Source organism: Oncorhynchus masou, chromosome 31, assembly GCF_036934945.1.
Source record: "Oncorhynchus masou masou isolate Uvic2021 chromosome 31, UVic_Omas_1.1, whole genome shotgun sequence".
Classification (NCBI taxonomy): Eukaryota; Metazoa; Chordata; class Actinopteri; order Salmoniformes; family Salmonidae; genus Oncorhynchus; species Oncorhynchus masou.
The window spans coordinates 35,511,689-35,526,853 of NC_088242.1; the positions used below are offsets into that span (position 1 = coordinate 35,511,689).

General features: G+C 45.7%; 1 protein-coding gene across 1 annotated transcript in view; it reads right to left on the minus strand.

The window, feature by feature from the left end:
* Positions 1–5,000: 5,000 nt before the first annotated feature.
* The window catches only part of LOC135523880 (anthrax toxin receptor 1-like), a 29,933-nt gene continuing 19,768 nt past the window's right edge, over positions 5,001–15,165 (minus strand). Inside the window, exons 15-18 of the mRNA XM_064950878.1 lie at positions 11,803–11,901; positions 11,443–11,610; positions 11,163–11,243; positions 5,001–7,654 (exon numbers count right to left, since the gene is read on the minus strand). Of these exons, the coding sequence (XP_064806950.1) occupies positions 7,391–7,654; positions 11,163–11,243; positions 11,443–11,610; positions 11,803–11,901 (612 nt within the window). The 3' untranslated portion in view covers positions 5,001–7,390. The remainder of the gene's footprint in view (positions 7,655–11,162; positions 11,244–11,442; positions 11,611–11,802; positions 11,902–15,165) is intronic.

A 15,165-nucleotide genomic window follows, 5' to 3' on the forward strand; every position in this document is an offset into this window, starting at 1 on the left:
ATTGGACCTTCGTAACGCCTACCATCTCGTACGCATCAGGGAGGGGGACGAGTGGAAGACGGCGTTTAACACTCCGTTAGGGCACTTTGAATACCGGGTTCTTCCTTTCGGCCTCGTTAACGCTCCAGCTGTCTTTCAGGCACTAGTTAACGACGTCCTGAGAGACATGCTGAACATTTTTGTTTTCGTTTACATGGACGATATCCTGATTTTTTCACCGTCTCTCTCGATTCATGTTCAGCACGTGCGACGCGTCCTCCAGCGCCTTTTGGAGAACTGTCTTTATGTGAAGGCTGAGAAGTGCACTTTTCATGCCGCCTCTGTCCCTTTTCTCGGTTCCGTTATTTCCGCTGAGGGCATTAAGATGGATCCCGCTAAGGTCCAGGCTGTCATTGATTGGCCCGTTCCTAAGTCACGCGTCGAGCTGCAGCGCTTTCTGGGCTTCGCTAATTTCTATCGTCGTTTCATCCGTAATTTCGGTCAGGTGGCAGCTCCCCTCACAGCCCTTACTTCTGTTAAGACGTGCTTTAAGTGGTCCGTTTCCGCCCAGGGAGCTTTTGATCTTCTTAAGAATCGTTTTACATCCGCACCTATTCTTGTTACACCTGACATCTCTAGTCAGTTTGTTGTTGAGGTTGACGCGTCAGAGGTGGGCGTGGGGGCCATTCTTTCTCAGCGCTCTCTCTCTGACGGCAAGGTCCATCCTTGCGCGTTTTTCTCTCATCGCTTATCGCCGTCAGAACGTAACTATGATGTTGGTAATCGCGAACTGCTCGCCATCCGCTTAGCCCTAGGCGAATGGCGACAGTGGTTGGAGGGGGCGACCGTTCCTTTTGTTGTTTGGACTGACCATAGGAACCTTGAGTACATCCGTTCAGCCAAACGACTTAATGCGCGTCAGGCTCGTTGGGCTCTGTTTTTCGCTCGTTTCGAGTTTGTTATTTCTTATCGTCCGGGCTCAAAGAACACCAAGCCTGATGCTTTATCTCGTCTCTTCAGTTCTTCTGAGGTCTCCACCGACCCCGAGGGGATTCTCCCTGAAGGGCGTGTTGTCGGGTTGACTGTCTGGGGAATTGAGAGGCAGGTAAAGCAAGCACTCGCTCACACTCCGTCGCCGCGAGCTTGTCCTAGGAACCTTCTGTTCGTTCCCGTTCCTACTCGTCCGGCCGTTCTTCAGTGGGCCCACTCTGCCAAGTTAGCCGGCCACCCCGGCGTTCGGGTACGCTCGCTTCCATTCGCCAGCGTTTCTGGTGGCCCACTCGGGAACGTGACGCGCGTCGATTTGTCGCCGCTTGTTCGGTCTGCGCGCAGACTAAATCTGGGAACTCTCCTCCTGCCGGCCGTCTCAGACCGCTTCCCATTCCCTCTCGACCGTGGTCTCACATCGCTTTAGATTTCATCACCGGACTGCCTTCATCAGCGGGGAAGACAGTTATTCTTACGGTTGTCGATAGATTCTCTAAGGCGGCTCATTTCATTCCTCTCGCTAAGCTCCCTTCTGCTAAGGAGACGGCTCAGATCATTATCGAGAATGTTTTCCGAATTCATGGCCTTCCGTCTGACGTCGTTTCCGACAGAGGCCCGCAGTTCACGTCTCAATTTTGGAGGGAGTTTTGCCGTTTGATTGGGGCTTCCGTCAGTCTCTCGTCCGGCTTTCATCCCCAGTCTAACGGTCAAGCCGAACGGGCCAATCAGACTGTTGGTCGCATTTTACGCAGTCTTTCTTTTCGTAACCCTGCGTCTTGGTCAGAACAGCTCCCTGGGCAGAGTACGCCCACAACTCGCTTCCCTCGTCTGCTACCGGTCTATCTCCTTTTCAGAGTAGCCTCGGGTACCAGCCTCCGCTGTTCTCATCTCAGCTCGCCGAGTCCTGCGTCCCCTCCGCTCAGGCTTTTGTCCAGCGTTGCGAGCGCACCTGGAAGGGGGTCAGGTCGGCACTTTGCCGTAATAGGGCGCAGACTGTGAGGGCCGCTAATAAGCGTAGGACCAAGAGTCCTAGATATTGTTGCGGTCAGAGAGTATGGCTCTCCACTCAGAACCTTCCCCTTAAGACAGCTTCTCGCAAGTTGGCCCCGCGGTTCATTGGTCCGTTCCGTATTTCCCAGGTCATTAATCCTGTCGCAGTGCGACTTCTTCTCCCGCGCTATCTTCGTCGCGTTCACCCGGTCTTCCATGTCTCCTGTGTTAAGCCCGTTCTTCGCGCCCCCGCTCGTCCCTCCCCCCCCATCCTTGTCGAGGGCGCACCCATCTACAGGGTTCGTAAGATTTTGGACATGCGTCCTCGGGGCCGTGGTCATCAGTACCTAGTGGATTGGGAGGGGTACGGTCCTGAGGAGAGGAGTTGGGTTCCCTCTCGGGACGTGCTGGACCGTTCGCTGATCGATGATTTCCTCCGTTGCCGCCAGGTTTCCTCCTCGAGTGCGCCAGGAGGCGCTCGGTGAGTGGGGGGTACTGTCATGTCTTGTTATGTCTGTTCCTGTCCTTTCTCTTCACTCTGTCTCTCTCTGCTGGTCTTTTTAGGTTACCTTCTCTGTCTCTCATTCTTCAGCTGTTCTACATCTCCCCTAACTAGCTCATTCACTCTTTCACACCTGTTCTCTCTTCCCCTCTGATTAGGTCTCTATTTCTCTCTCTGTTCCTGCTACTTTCAGTGTCTGATTCTTGTTTGTGTTTTTCATGCCAGAAGCAAGCTGTCGTCCCGTTTGCTTCCACCTTGTCCTATCCTGTCGGAGTCTGCCTGGCAGGTGCATCCTGCATTATACTAACGTTCTTTTTGTTCCATTGACAACGTTGGAAGAGGATTTATGCCATTCCTGTTTTTTCATTAAAGAACTCTGTTTTCTGTTAAAACCGCTTTTGGGTCTTCACTCAAGTACATAACAGTAGCCAAATAACTTCTTAAAATGAAGCACATTAATATGCTTTACAAGGGGTGTAGAGCTTAACTGGCATACATAAGCAGCGTGTGAGTTTCAAATTCGGGGAAGATCATTTTCACCATAAAAATGCACCTTTATAATAACATGCATAATCGCATTTGCGGTCACTTTTGACAATGGTGTCCCGTTAATGGAACATTCGTGCATATTGCCTACTGGCATGTGCACATTGCTGCTCGGTTAATGTGAGGAAATAGCTTAATAGTTTATTAACATTTAACGTTCTGATCTGTTGCGTGAGCCACATTGTATTTTTGATGCTAGTATTCATTTGCGATCTATCGCTTCCCACAACCGTCCCAGACTATGTGTGGAATATTTATTTATTGCGCAGAATCGAATAGGTACATTTTTGTACTATGGGGGATAGTAGATTGATATAGGCTAGTGCTTTTGCTGTTTGTTCGGCCAACTCATCTTGTTGGCTGACGAAAATTAAATGTGGACAGTTCTTCCAATATCTTCAATATGCACCGCGGAATTGGATAAGGACGCGCTCAGTTGTGTCCCCGATGTGTTTGTCTTCACTTGTGGCCTGTGAGAAAAATGAGTGGGAGGTGCTTCAGAGTGCAGCACTCAGGAAGAAGGGCACAACACAGCACCCTGGGCCAAGGGCTCAATGGCCACCAGCTGCAAAAGGCATGGATCTTTTTTGGGTGCATTACAGTCACACACAGGGGATGCCGTTGTGAAATTTGAGGCATTATCAAGAGCTTGTCAAATTGTGAATGAGAGACTAGTAAAGTGTATACAGCTTGCGCGAGTTCATGCTTTTCAAGAAACCTTTTTCAAATCATCACTAGAGTCGCATCATATAGCCTTAGAATGTATTAAAAATCAAAACATATAGCCCAATGTTTGTAGAACAACTAAATTTAGCATATAGGAGTAGGTATTTATTTGTTAATCGCTCAACACAGAATAGCTGCATGTGCGCACTCCCTCAAATTGTTTGGAGAAAATATCCTTTCTATTTTATTCAGCTTTGTTCAGTTGTATTCTACATACTATGAAATAATACAAAATAATGCCAAGGACTTCTAATTAAATCTTGTCTGATAAATGAACTAGTGTAGCCCACAGCCATTTGGCAGCCAGATCAAGACCTAACATAAGGACAATTCAGAGTATGCTATTCTGTTCTTCTGAAATAGACTACATTTTCTTCATATCATGCTTCTTTAGACCTATCTCAAAGTCTGCATCAGTGGCTTGTAGGCCATGTGTGAAAGCCAGGAGATACTAAATGTGTTTATGTTAATTAAGGTCAATTACCGTGAGACTGACAGTTATTTGCTTGACAATCACCGGCTGACTAAATTTTGTGACCGCCACAGCCCTATCCCGGATTTACATTTACTATGTTACGTCTAGTCTATGAGACCAGGCTGTGACCACAACTCCATATCGTGGCAAAGTGGATCATACTGAAGCTGCTGAAAGTGTGTGTGTGTGTGTGTGTGTGCACTTGTGCATGTGTTTTTGTTGTCTCCTATCCAAATGTACTGGGTGGAGCAGCAAAGAAACTCGAACGTGTGAAAAAGGGGTCAGTGAGTGCTCCTTTTACAACGCAGAGCCCCTCATAATAACACATAATATGAAGCCTTGCTGAATTGAATTGTATTTACGTAGAGCTTGGCACAGTCGGAATATTACCCTAGGTGTTTCATTTGTCTGGGGTGAGATAATATCTGTGCCTACATACAGCATCGTGGTGCATGACGAGTTTTTGTGACAGTGTAACAAACATAGAGATCCTATTAAATGTAATATTCTAATGACTAATTCTATGGTAATAAAATGTATGTGCTCACAATCCCTTCAGTAGAAGACACTGTTAAAACAAGTGGCTGGAGTATTGATGGTGTATAAGTAACAAAGTTCTAAATGTGTTTTCCCTCCATGTTGGTGCTGTCCCTGAGCGTCCCTGTCCGGGAGGTGAGGAGGGCGGCCACAGCCACCCTCCAGACACTAGCCCAGGTGGATAGCTCTCCCCGAGGAGCTCACTGGTGACCCCACTCACCTCAGATAGGTCAGTCACACACAAAAACAACCCATTAGTTTCATATAAAAGCTTGAAAGTCAACCTTTATTAATACTGTAACAAACAAAAAAAGAAAAAGTAAAAAAAAAATAATCTTAAGACGTCTTTCCATACTTGTTTCAGTACTCCCATTAATACATGAAAAACAATGGTTAACATGTAAAAGAATGGTTAACATTTAGCGCAGGGGTGTCAGAAATATGGCCAGCGGGCCATTTTATACTTTAAAATCACAAAAACAAAATCGAAATAGTATCAAAAATTATAATGGACCAGCGTGCTAATAATCACTGAAATGAAAGCTATACAGACAGGGAGCGTAGGAAATTCTAAAAACTATGGGTAGAGGACTATTTCTTTGCAAATTTTGACAGCGAGGAAATAGAACACATTTTCAGTGCGGCCCTCCGGACCTCGTTGAAGACCGAATGCGGCCCCTGGGGCAAAATGAGTTTGACACCCCTTATTTTAGCGTCTCAGAGCTTTTTCTCAGGAGAACACAACCCCACAATGGTCCTAATGATCATTCTGAAGCATAGAGACAAAAACGCACCAGGGACGACATAATGAGGTCTACTTAACGTTGTTGCTCGCTCCTCTTACTATGCCATTGCTTGAGTGGGATGATGTTCCAATAAAGAGCCATAAATCCAGTCATACAAAATGGCGGATGTTCATCATTGTCAAAAAGTAGAACTATATAACTACACTTGGGTGCCATAGAGCTTTATTTGTGTCGTACCGATAAAAACAAACGAAATGCATGCATCTCTCTTAATCATCATCATCATCATCATCATCATCCTGAACAGCTTTCAGCAGTGTTACAAAATAACAAAGGAATATAGTAACACAATGGTATTATAGGTCATAATCGAATGAAGTACATTATACAAAGAGAGTAGAAAGATCTAAGTAGAACAATTCTGAAAGGTACCGTGTGTGATAAGCATACAATAGTATTCCTCAACCTTTGTCTGTACCAAGGACCGGCATGCTATGGACTTCCTCCTTTTGAGGGCTTGATTTAAATCAGTGTTGGTTCATGGACAAATCACTGAAATGTCATGTGCCTTTTGATACAGGACAGTTGCACTTAGGAAGGGAATACTATGACCTAGTGCCCGGATTATAGACCAATGGGGTTGAGAAACACTGCCATATGAAGTTGCGTGAATAGTTGTTTGTTTACATGCACAGTGTCCATCTTTGTCAGTGGACACCTTTGTCGTATTCAAGTACGCTCCTCTAGGTCTTTGGGGTTAATAAATTAGAGACGCGGTGAACTGCCCTGCAGTTGCAATGTGATTGTGATTCGATAAAAAAAGAAAAGGTAAACAATACAATGTATAAGAGTAAAGTACAGCTTTGAGACTGTAAAAAAAATGGATGAGAGCCAATGACCTGACTTTAGCTGTTTTGTTTGAGAGGTCCATGGTTCAAAAGTGATTTAAAAAAAACTTACAATATAAAAAATGATGCTAGATCTGAACTGCATTCAATGTGCACGGATACCCGATATCAACTTAGATAAACCTGGGTTCATCCTTAGAGATAATCATCAACAAAGTGTTTACAAATGCAACATTTTTACGCTAACAAATCTCTTACGCTACGCCTATGTATGATTCTCAACTAACTCGTTCAGGGGATGTAACAAAAAAAAATAATATCAAGGTGTTTGTGCGCCTCATTTTTGGCAGACCATGTGCTCCTATCCTGAGAGAGTATACTGTATAAGCAGAAATCTTACGTGTTCAGTCCATATAAAAAGTGTCCCAGTGTCAACTTATGCTTATACGCTTATGGCTTCCAGCAACACTACCAAATGGAAGTAATTAAAATGGGTTTCTTGAACGGAATATGGAATAACCCATATGGGTTAAAACTGGCTTTCTCAGTCTGTGTAAACTGATTTGGACATGAGAAACAAATATTCAACTTAATCAAACCAGTGCCATGTTTTGTTGACCCCCTACAAAAATGTGCCCTTTCACATCTTCCAATTGACAAAATAGAGACACATCTAAAAATGTACAAAAGAGACATGCAAAAAAGCTCCAAATTCCACATCATCTAGATTGGTTTGATAGCAAAATCCAATCATTGTGGTTCTAAGTAAACCGACTCAGAGATGACTAAAGTTACACAAATTCACACAGTCTCACTCTACTTTCACCTTGCCACTAACCATCATAACATACTCAGTAGCTGATCAAATCATTTCATCCATTGCAGTAGGTTTCTTTCTATGACTACATATTTTGCTGTCCAGCAACAAACCATTAATGTCTCCTGCTAATTTCACCCCAACTCCAATAAATACTGTGCTTCTTTTTCGGGTTTGAGGGAGCATATTTGGCAATGTGGACTATTTCTTTATTGGAGTGGGGTCCCTAATTTGCTCTCATGGTCTGCTGTTTGGGCAGGGTGGGGGGCGTGTGGGAGGGGGGGCAGGGGGACCTGGGGGGGTGCGGGATGGGGGTGGCCCTGGGGGCAGCTGGGTGACGGGCGGCGCTCGCGGGGGCGGGCTGGTCTGTGGTGGCGGCGCTGTAGTGGGGCTGATCAGTGGACGGTAGTCAGAAGCGGGAGGAGGGCTATGGGCCCGGGGAGTTGCCTTGGCTGCTGCCGCTGCCTCGTCCTTCACCCGGGTGAAGTTGATGCATCGACCCTGGGGGGAAAGAGACAGTAACATCAGATTACACTGGGATCAGTGTATACTGGAGGTATACAGGACCCCATAAAGCTACAGTAAAGACATAACTCAGATTACATTGTACCCCCCTCCCTGACATGATCCAGCCCCTCTCCCACATACAGCACACCGGTGTCTAACTCCCATCTAGGCGAACACCTCTGAGCCCAGCTGACCCCATGGTCATGGGACGGTCACTACCCTTTCTGTCTGTTCCAACCAGGACCAGTTGGCTGGACGGTTACCCATCAGCCCTTGCTGTGACCCCCCTACGCCCTCTTCCCAGTCCAATGTTCTGTTCCAATGTACTGTTGCTGTTGCCAATGAAACTGTGGCTGCTTTCCAAAAACTCCATGTTGTTTTATAGCACCATATGGAGAATGAGAGAGAGAAAAATAGATAAAGGGAGAGAGAGACAGAGGATTGGTAGGGGGGGGGGAGACAGAGGATTGGTAGAGGAGGGGGCAGAGGATTGGTAGGGGGGCCGAGGATTGGTAGGGGGGAGACAGAGGATTGGTAGAGGGGGGCAGAGGATTGGTAGGGGGGACAGAGGATTGGTAGGGGGGCAGAGGATTGGTAGGGGGGACAGAGGATTGGTAGGGGGAGAGAGACAGAGGATTGGTAGGGGGGAGAGAGACAGAGGATTGGTTGGGGGAGAGAGACAGAGGATTGGTAGGGGGAGAGAGACAGAGGATTGGTAGGGGGGAGAGAGACAGAGGATTGGTAGGGGGAGAGAGGCAGAGGATTGGTAGGGGGAGAGAGACAGAGGATTGGTAGGGGGAGAGAGACAGAGGATTGGTAGGGGGGGAGAGAGACAGAGGATTGGTAGGGGGGGAGAGAGACAGAGGATTGGTAGGGGGGAGAGAGACAGAGGATTGGTAGGGGGGGGGGACAGTATTGTTAGGGGGGAGTTCTTGAGGCAAAAATACATTCATTTTGTTGATAAACTTTTTGCTCTCTATTCTCGTCCACAGCAGCTACATAGTTTGAACCCCCACCATCCACCACAGTGGCCTCATACTGTGAACTCTCGTGGTTTATGGCCTAACTCAGATTCATGCCCTTACTGGAAAGACAACCCAGTAAGCCTTTTTCCATCCCCCACGCAGATAGGCAGGCATGGACTTACTAGGGCATACTGTAGGACTGTAGAGGCATTTAACATTATGCACACATTTAACACACACACACACTGAGTGGCCGTATCAGCAAAAAAAATCAAAAACAACCGAGGACACATTCCATTCATTCTGACTTGTAAATTATGCATCAAGGAGAAAAAAAAACAGAAATCCTCTGGTAACCAAACACTGTCTCCTCAAATCTACTCTAAGTCTCTGACATTCCTTCCAGTCAATAACAGGATGAGAACAAGAGAGGGATGTTGAACATAAAATCACATATCCTTTCATTCTCTGCAGACCCTTTGAGAGGTTCATTTCAGCTACCTTTCTGTGAGTACTTCACATTGAACCAGTGTGGTTTGCGACATTGAACCGCAAACTTACAACACAAAGGCAAGACAAAGAATGTCCTTCGAACCTCCCTTTTCCAATGTCTGCCATTAAACCCAGATGTCTTAAAGCAGACTAGCCAGGGCTGCTTCAGCAGGGTTCGTGTCCCCGCTGGTCGAGACGACTCTCGCGGTTGTCTCCGCTGCCTATTACCTCATGCCCTTCGCAGTGCAAACTCTCCATCAGGGGAGACATTAAATCAAAGCCTCTAGTTTCACCTCAGGAGTCGATCTGCTCGAGCACGTGATGTTTTACGTAGGAGCTCGCGGAGAAGTTGGAGAGTAGTTGGAGGCAAATAGCTGAGGTCCAAATAGCTGAGGTCCCTAGGACTAGGGATACACGGAGCGAGAGGGAGATGACTAAACCAGACTAAGCATGCTAATCATACCCTGCACACTATACTGCACTCAACCTAAACTAAGCAAACAGGGAGAGGGTCTGTGTCCAAAACCAGCACAGAGAATCCCATAGTGGAGTGGGAGAGGAAGATGGAGCGAGAGGAGGGGTGTGGAGAGAGGGAGAAGACTGACAGAAGGGTCAAAGAGAATGAGAAATTAAAGATGAACAGATGGTGCCTTTCTGTTTTTTAGTGCCGTGGAGTTGCATAGCTACATGAGTTGTATTCAGAGAGGATGGATTGACTAGGGGACATAGCAGCTCCATTGTGGACTGATGAAATCAAAGCAAACTAGGGATTGAACTGTAAAGGCTTTTAGCCAAGGCTTCTCTCAATAGTGCCATTCAGGATACAGCCGTCGTCATAGCAATCTGCATGGTAATAAAATGCAACACAGCAACAGACTGAAATATGTCTGTCAGGAATCCAGATCGGATCTTGGCCAAATGGGTCCAATGGAACACACAAGGCCTGTGTATATGCTGTGAACGCCAATATGGCCTGTGTGTGTATATGTGTCTGCGTGTGAGAGAGAGGGAGTGTGAGTGGGAGTGATAAGAGCTGTGTTAGCAGCTAGCATGGCCTAGGGGACAGACATGCTGAAATGTCAGTAAGACAGTTTAATGGTTCTCCTCAGGTCACACTTTACACAGGAAAGAGCTTGCCTGCCTTGTATTTGTTTCCATTCCCCCTAAAAAAAAACAGGATTACACCAGTACCAGAAGGCCTGCCTGGGAATTTTTCTGCTCCTTTGTAACAGACCGCAAATTACTTGAGTAGGCGACACCATTACACGGAAACACTTCCTCTGGAATAAGCAATGCATCATGTTTAACCTTTTGCACGTGGTGATCGTTTTCCTGGATCAAACCTTTTGAACAAAGTATCGACATCTATTTGGCCGGGAGAAATATTTGAAATTTGAAGGAAGCCAATCATTAGCATATAGGCATCATTGTTTCCCTTTGCGGTCGAAAGCTTATTTTCTGTGTTGTTGTTGAGAGCTTATCTGGCAGTACTTCACTTCTTCTCAGTTCATACATTTGGCTGAGAGAACACTCTTTACATGTGGAATTCCCGTTAAAAAAGAGTTGTTTTCTGCAAATAACGCATGATTTTAACGAGCACCTGGAGAGGTGCCACCTCAGCAGGCTAGCTGCAGATCTAGAAGGAAAGAAAGGAGGGGAGGGCTGTGGGATAAAGAGTCTCATATAGCCCAGCCCCTCCAAGTGCATATCTAGAGCAAAAACCACCTTCAGCCAACCCCAAGTCAAACTCCAATCTCCGTTTTGATATAAAGGTTCAGTATTGCAGTTCAAACATGTGCCCGATCAGAAAGTAGTTAACGTCGAGGTTTTTAAAACATAAAGTGGATCTCTTTGGGGCACGTCCACAGCTCTGATTTATTTTATTTTCATGGCAGCGGCTGATTTGAAGCAGGTTTTGGGCTCTGCCTTATCATGGATCTTGGCAGTGCAGGGGCTTTTTTTTTGGGGGGGGGGGTGTAGGGCTGTATGTTGAGGGATAGGGCTAAGGCTGGGCTCCCATGGTGTTTTAAGGCTTTAGTACTCACATGATCTCCTGGCTGAGGCCGCATGAGAGAAACCTGGTCGTAACCGCGGCGAAACAGGGCCCAAATGGCGTCCAGTTTACCCTGCAAACAAAGGGAGGGAGACATGGCTATAGTGAATACTGTCAAAAAATGTTACCTGTGTAAAGTGTGCATGGCCAATATGTAATTTCATATTACACACAGTACCCTATTATACATGTATAGGTAGAGAGGAATAGAGTGCATAAACTAGTCTGACAAAGAAAGGTAGAAAGGAAGGAGAAGAAGAGAGTGTTTTTACCTGTATGGGGGTGTACCACTTCCTGTCTGTGGCTGGCTTCCTGTTGTGGGCCTTCTTGGGCTTGGGCTCGTACGGCTCAAACTCTTGCTCTGGCATTTTCACCACAGCGTTCTTGGGCTTCTCCAGCTTAGCCCCCTCCTCGGTTGAACCCTTCCCCCCCCAGCGTACCTGTAGGAGTGGAACAAAGATGGGGTATGACCCACTGTACCTGTGGAAGTGGGCCTACAGTACATACTACACACAGGCGGTGAGGAAGAGTCTAGAATAAAGTTCCAACTGTCATGTGTTTGTGAGGAATTATGGAAGATAAAGATGGACATTTACTTGGGTGCAACTGTAAAGTGATTGGATCCACCTCACCTCCATTCTTTTGATTCCTCCGACTCCTCTTCCTCCATAGTAGGATGCATCCACGGTTGGCCACTTCTTCTTGGGCATGCCATCTTCGTCATCTGATTCCTGGCAGACAGAAAAGATGGGAGCAAATAATGAACTTCCAAGCAAGTGTTCGATATGCCTAGGGCTCTATTTTCTGCTGGCGTTAAGTCAGAGCTACTGTCAAAATCACGATCTTAACTTTGACTTGTAAAAGCCAGGGTTCTGCTATTTTTCAACCCTGGCGTGAGGGTTGGTCATTTACCTGTCTTCCATCAGCTCGCTTGCGCTGAGGTGGGATGTGTGGAAATATTTTAGGCGTGTCTTTTAAAAGCGTTTGCTTACTGACCAATTTTAAGCAGAGCTAGTGGGGATATTTAAGATTCACCAAAAGCTGGACTTAGAAATAACACAATTGGTTATGGCATCGATTTTGCCAACGGAGGCTCACAGTAGCCTAATCAGTGACCTATGTTTTATTAAAATATCACAAGCAGCAAAACAGTCAACAGACATTCCCTTTATTCTTTATATTGAATATTATTTTTCTCCAGCTTCTCTGAAAGGTTTGGCCCCAGTTTGGCGATGCCCATTGACTGAAAGGGGCCCGTGACTGTGGGAAGAATGCTTAGGAACAAGTTATAGCAACTGCTTATTATTTTTCCTTTATAATTGAGTTAAAAAAATAGCATCTTCCACTTTCATTTGTTGGACCAAACCGTCAATTGGTAGAGCGTGGCACTTGAGATGCCAGGGTTGTGGGTTTGATTCCTACGGGGGACCAGTATTCACCCCCTTGGCATTTTTCCTATTTTGTTGCCTTACATCCTGGAATTAAAATGTTTTTTTTTTTTTGGGGGGGGGGGAGTTTGTATCATTTGATTTACACAACATGCCTACCACTTTGAAGATGCAAAATATGTTTTATTGTGAAACAAGCAAGAAATAAGACAAAAAGACGGAAAACATGAGCGTGCATAACTATTCACCCCCCCAAAGTCAATACTTTGTAGAGCCACCTTTTGCAGCAGTTACAGCTGCAAGTCTCTTGGGGTATGTCTCTATAAGCTTGGCACATCTAGCCACTGGGATTTTTGCCCATTCTTCAAGGCAAAACTGCTCCAGCTCCGTCAAGTTGGATGGATTCTGCTGGTGTACAGCAATCTTTAAGTCATACCACAGATTCTCAATTGGATTGAGGTCTGTGCTTTCACTAGGCCATTCCAAGACATTTAAATGTTTCCCCATAAACATCTCGATTGTTGCTTTAGCAGTATGCATATGATCATTGTCCTGCTGGAAGGTGAACCTCCGCCCCAGTCTCAAATCTCTGGAAGACTGAAACAGGTTCCCCTCAAGAATTTCCCTGTATTTAGCGCCATCCATCATTCCTTCAATTCTGACCAGTTTCCCAGTCCCTGCCGACGAAAAATATCCCCACAGCATGATGGGATGATGTTTTTGAGGTGTTGAGAGGTGTTGGTTTTGCGCCAGACAAAGCGTTTATCTTGATGGCAAAAAAGCTCAATTCTAATCTCATCTGACCAGAGTACCTTCTTCCATATGTTTGGGCAGTCTCTCCCACATGCCTTTTGGAGAACAATTTAAGCCATGGCTTTTTTTCTGGACACTCTTCCATAAAGCCCAGCTCTTTGGAGTGTACTGCTTAAAGTGGCCCTATGGACAGATACTCCAATCTCCGCTGTGGAGCTTTGCAGCTCCTTCAGGGTTATCTTTGTTCTCTTTGTTGCCTCTCTGATTAATGCCCTCCTTGCCTGGTCCCTGAGTTTTGGTGGGCCCTCTCTTGGCAGGTTTGTTGTGGTGCCATATTCTTTCCATTTTTTTATAATGGATTCAATGGTGCTCCGTGGGATGTTCAAAGTTTCTAATATTGTTTTATAACCCAACTGATCTGTACTTCTCCACAACTTTGTTCCTGACCTGTTTGGAGAGCTCCTTGGTCTTCATGGTGCCGCTTGCTTGGTGGTGTCCCTTGCTTAGTGGTGTTGCAGACTCTCGGGCCTTTCAGAACAGGTGTATATATACTGAGATCATGTGACAGATCATGTGACACTTAGATTGCACACAGGTGGACTTTATTCAACTAATTAGGTGACTTCTGAAGGTAATTGGTGCACCATATCTTATTTAGGGGCTTCATAGCAAAGAGGGTGAATACATATGCATTCACCACTTTTTCATTTTTTAGAATTGTTTTAAACAAGTCATTTTTTTCATTTAACTTCACCTATTTGGGCAATGTTGTGTATGTCCATTACATGAAATAAAAATAAAAATCAATTTAAATTACAGGTTGTAAAACGCCAAGGGGGATGAATACTTTTGCAAGGCACTGTATGAAGATGTATGTACTTAATACTTACTGTAAGTCGCTCTGGATAAGCTTGTCTGCTAAATGACTAAAATGTAAAACATTGTGGGAATTCCCGTCACTGTCCTTGGTGCTGAATCCACTTGTAGCCTAAGATATTTGCCTGTTAGTTTGTTTACCTTTCACTTATCAAAGTGACTAGCAGGCCATATCAACGGTGATGTTTGGCTAATCTTACACTACATGACCAAAAGTATGTGAACACCTGCTCGTTGAACTCTCATTTCAAAATCAATGACATTAATATGGAGTTGTTCCTCCACTTTTCTGCTGTAACAGCCTCCACTCTTCTGGGAAGGATTTTCACTAGAAATTTGAACATTGCTACGGGGACTTGCTTCTTCTATTCAGCCTCGTGAGCATTAGTGAGGTTCGGCACTGGTGTTTGGCTATTTGACCTGGCTCGCAGTCAACGTTAGAATTCATCCCAAAGGTGTTCGATGGAGTTGAGGTCAGGGCTCTGTGCAGGCCAGTCAAGTTCGTCCACACTGATCTCGACAAACCATTTCTGTGTGGAACTCGCTTTGTGCATGGGGGCATTGTCATCTTGAAACAGGGAAGGGCCTTCCCCAAACTACTGCCACAAAGTTGGAAGCACAGAATTGTTTTGAATGTCATTGTATGCTGTAGAGTTAAGATTTCCACTTCACTGGAACTAATGGGCCTGTCCCGAACCATGAAAAACAACAAAAGACAATTATTTCCCCTCCCCCAAACTTTATAGTTGGCACTGTGCATTGGGACAGGTAGCATTTTCCTGGCATGCGCCAACCCCGGATTAGTCCATCGGACTGCCAGATGGTGAAGAGAAGGCATTTCCACGGTTCCAGAGTCCAATGGCGGCGAGCTTTACACCACTCTAGTCGACGCTAGGTATTGCACATGGTGATCTTAGGCTAGTGTGTGGCTACTCAGCCATGGAAACCCATTTCATGAAAGGTGGCCTCCTATGACGT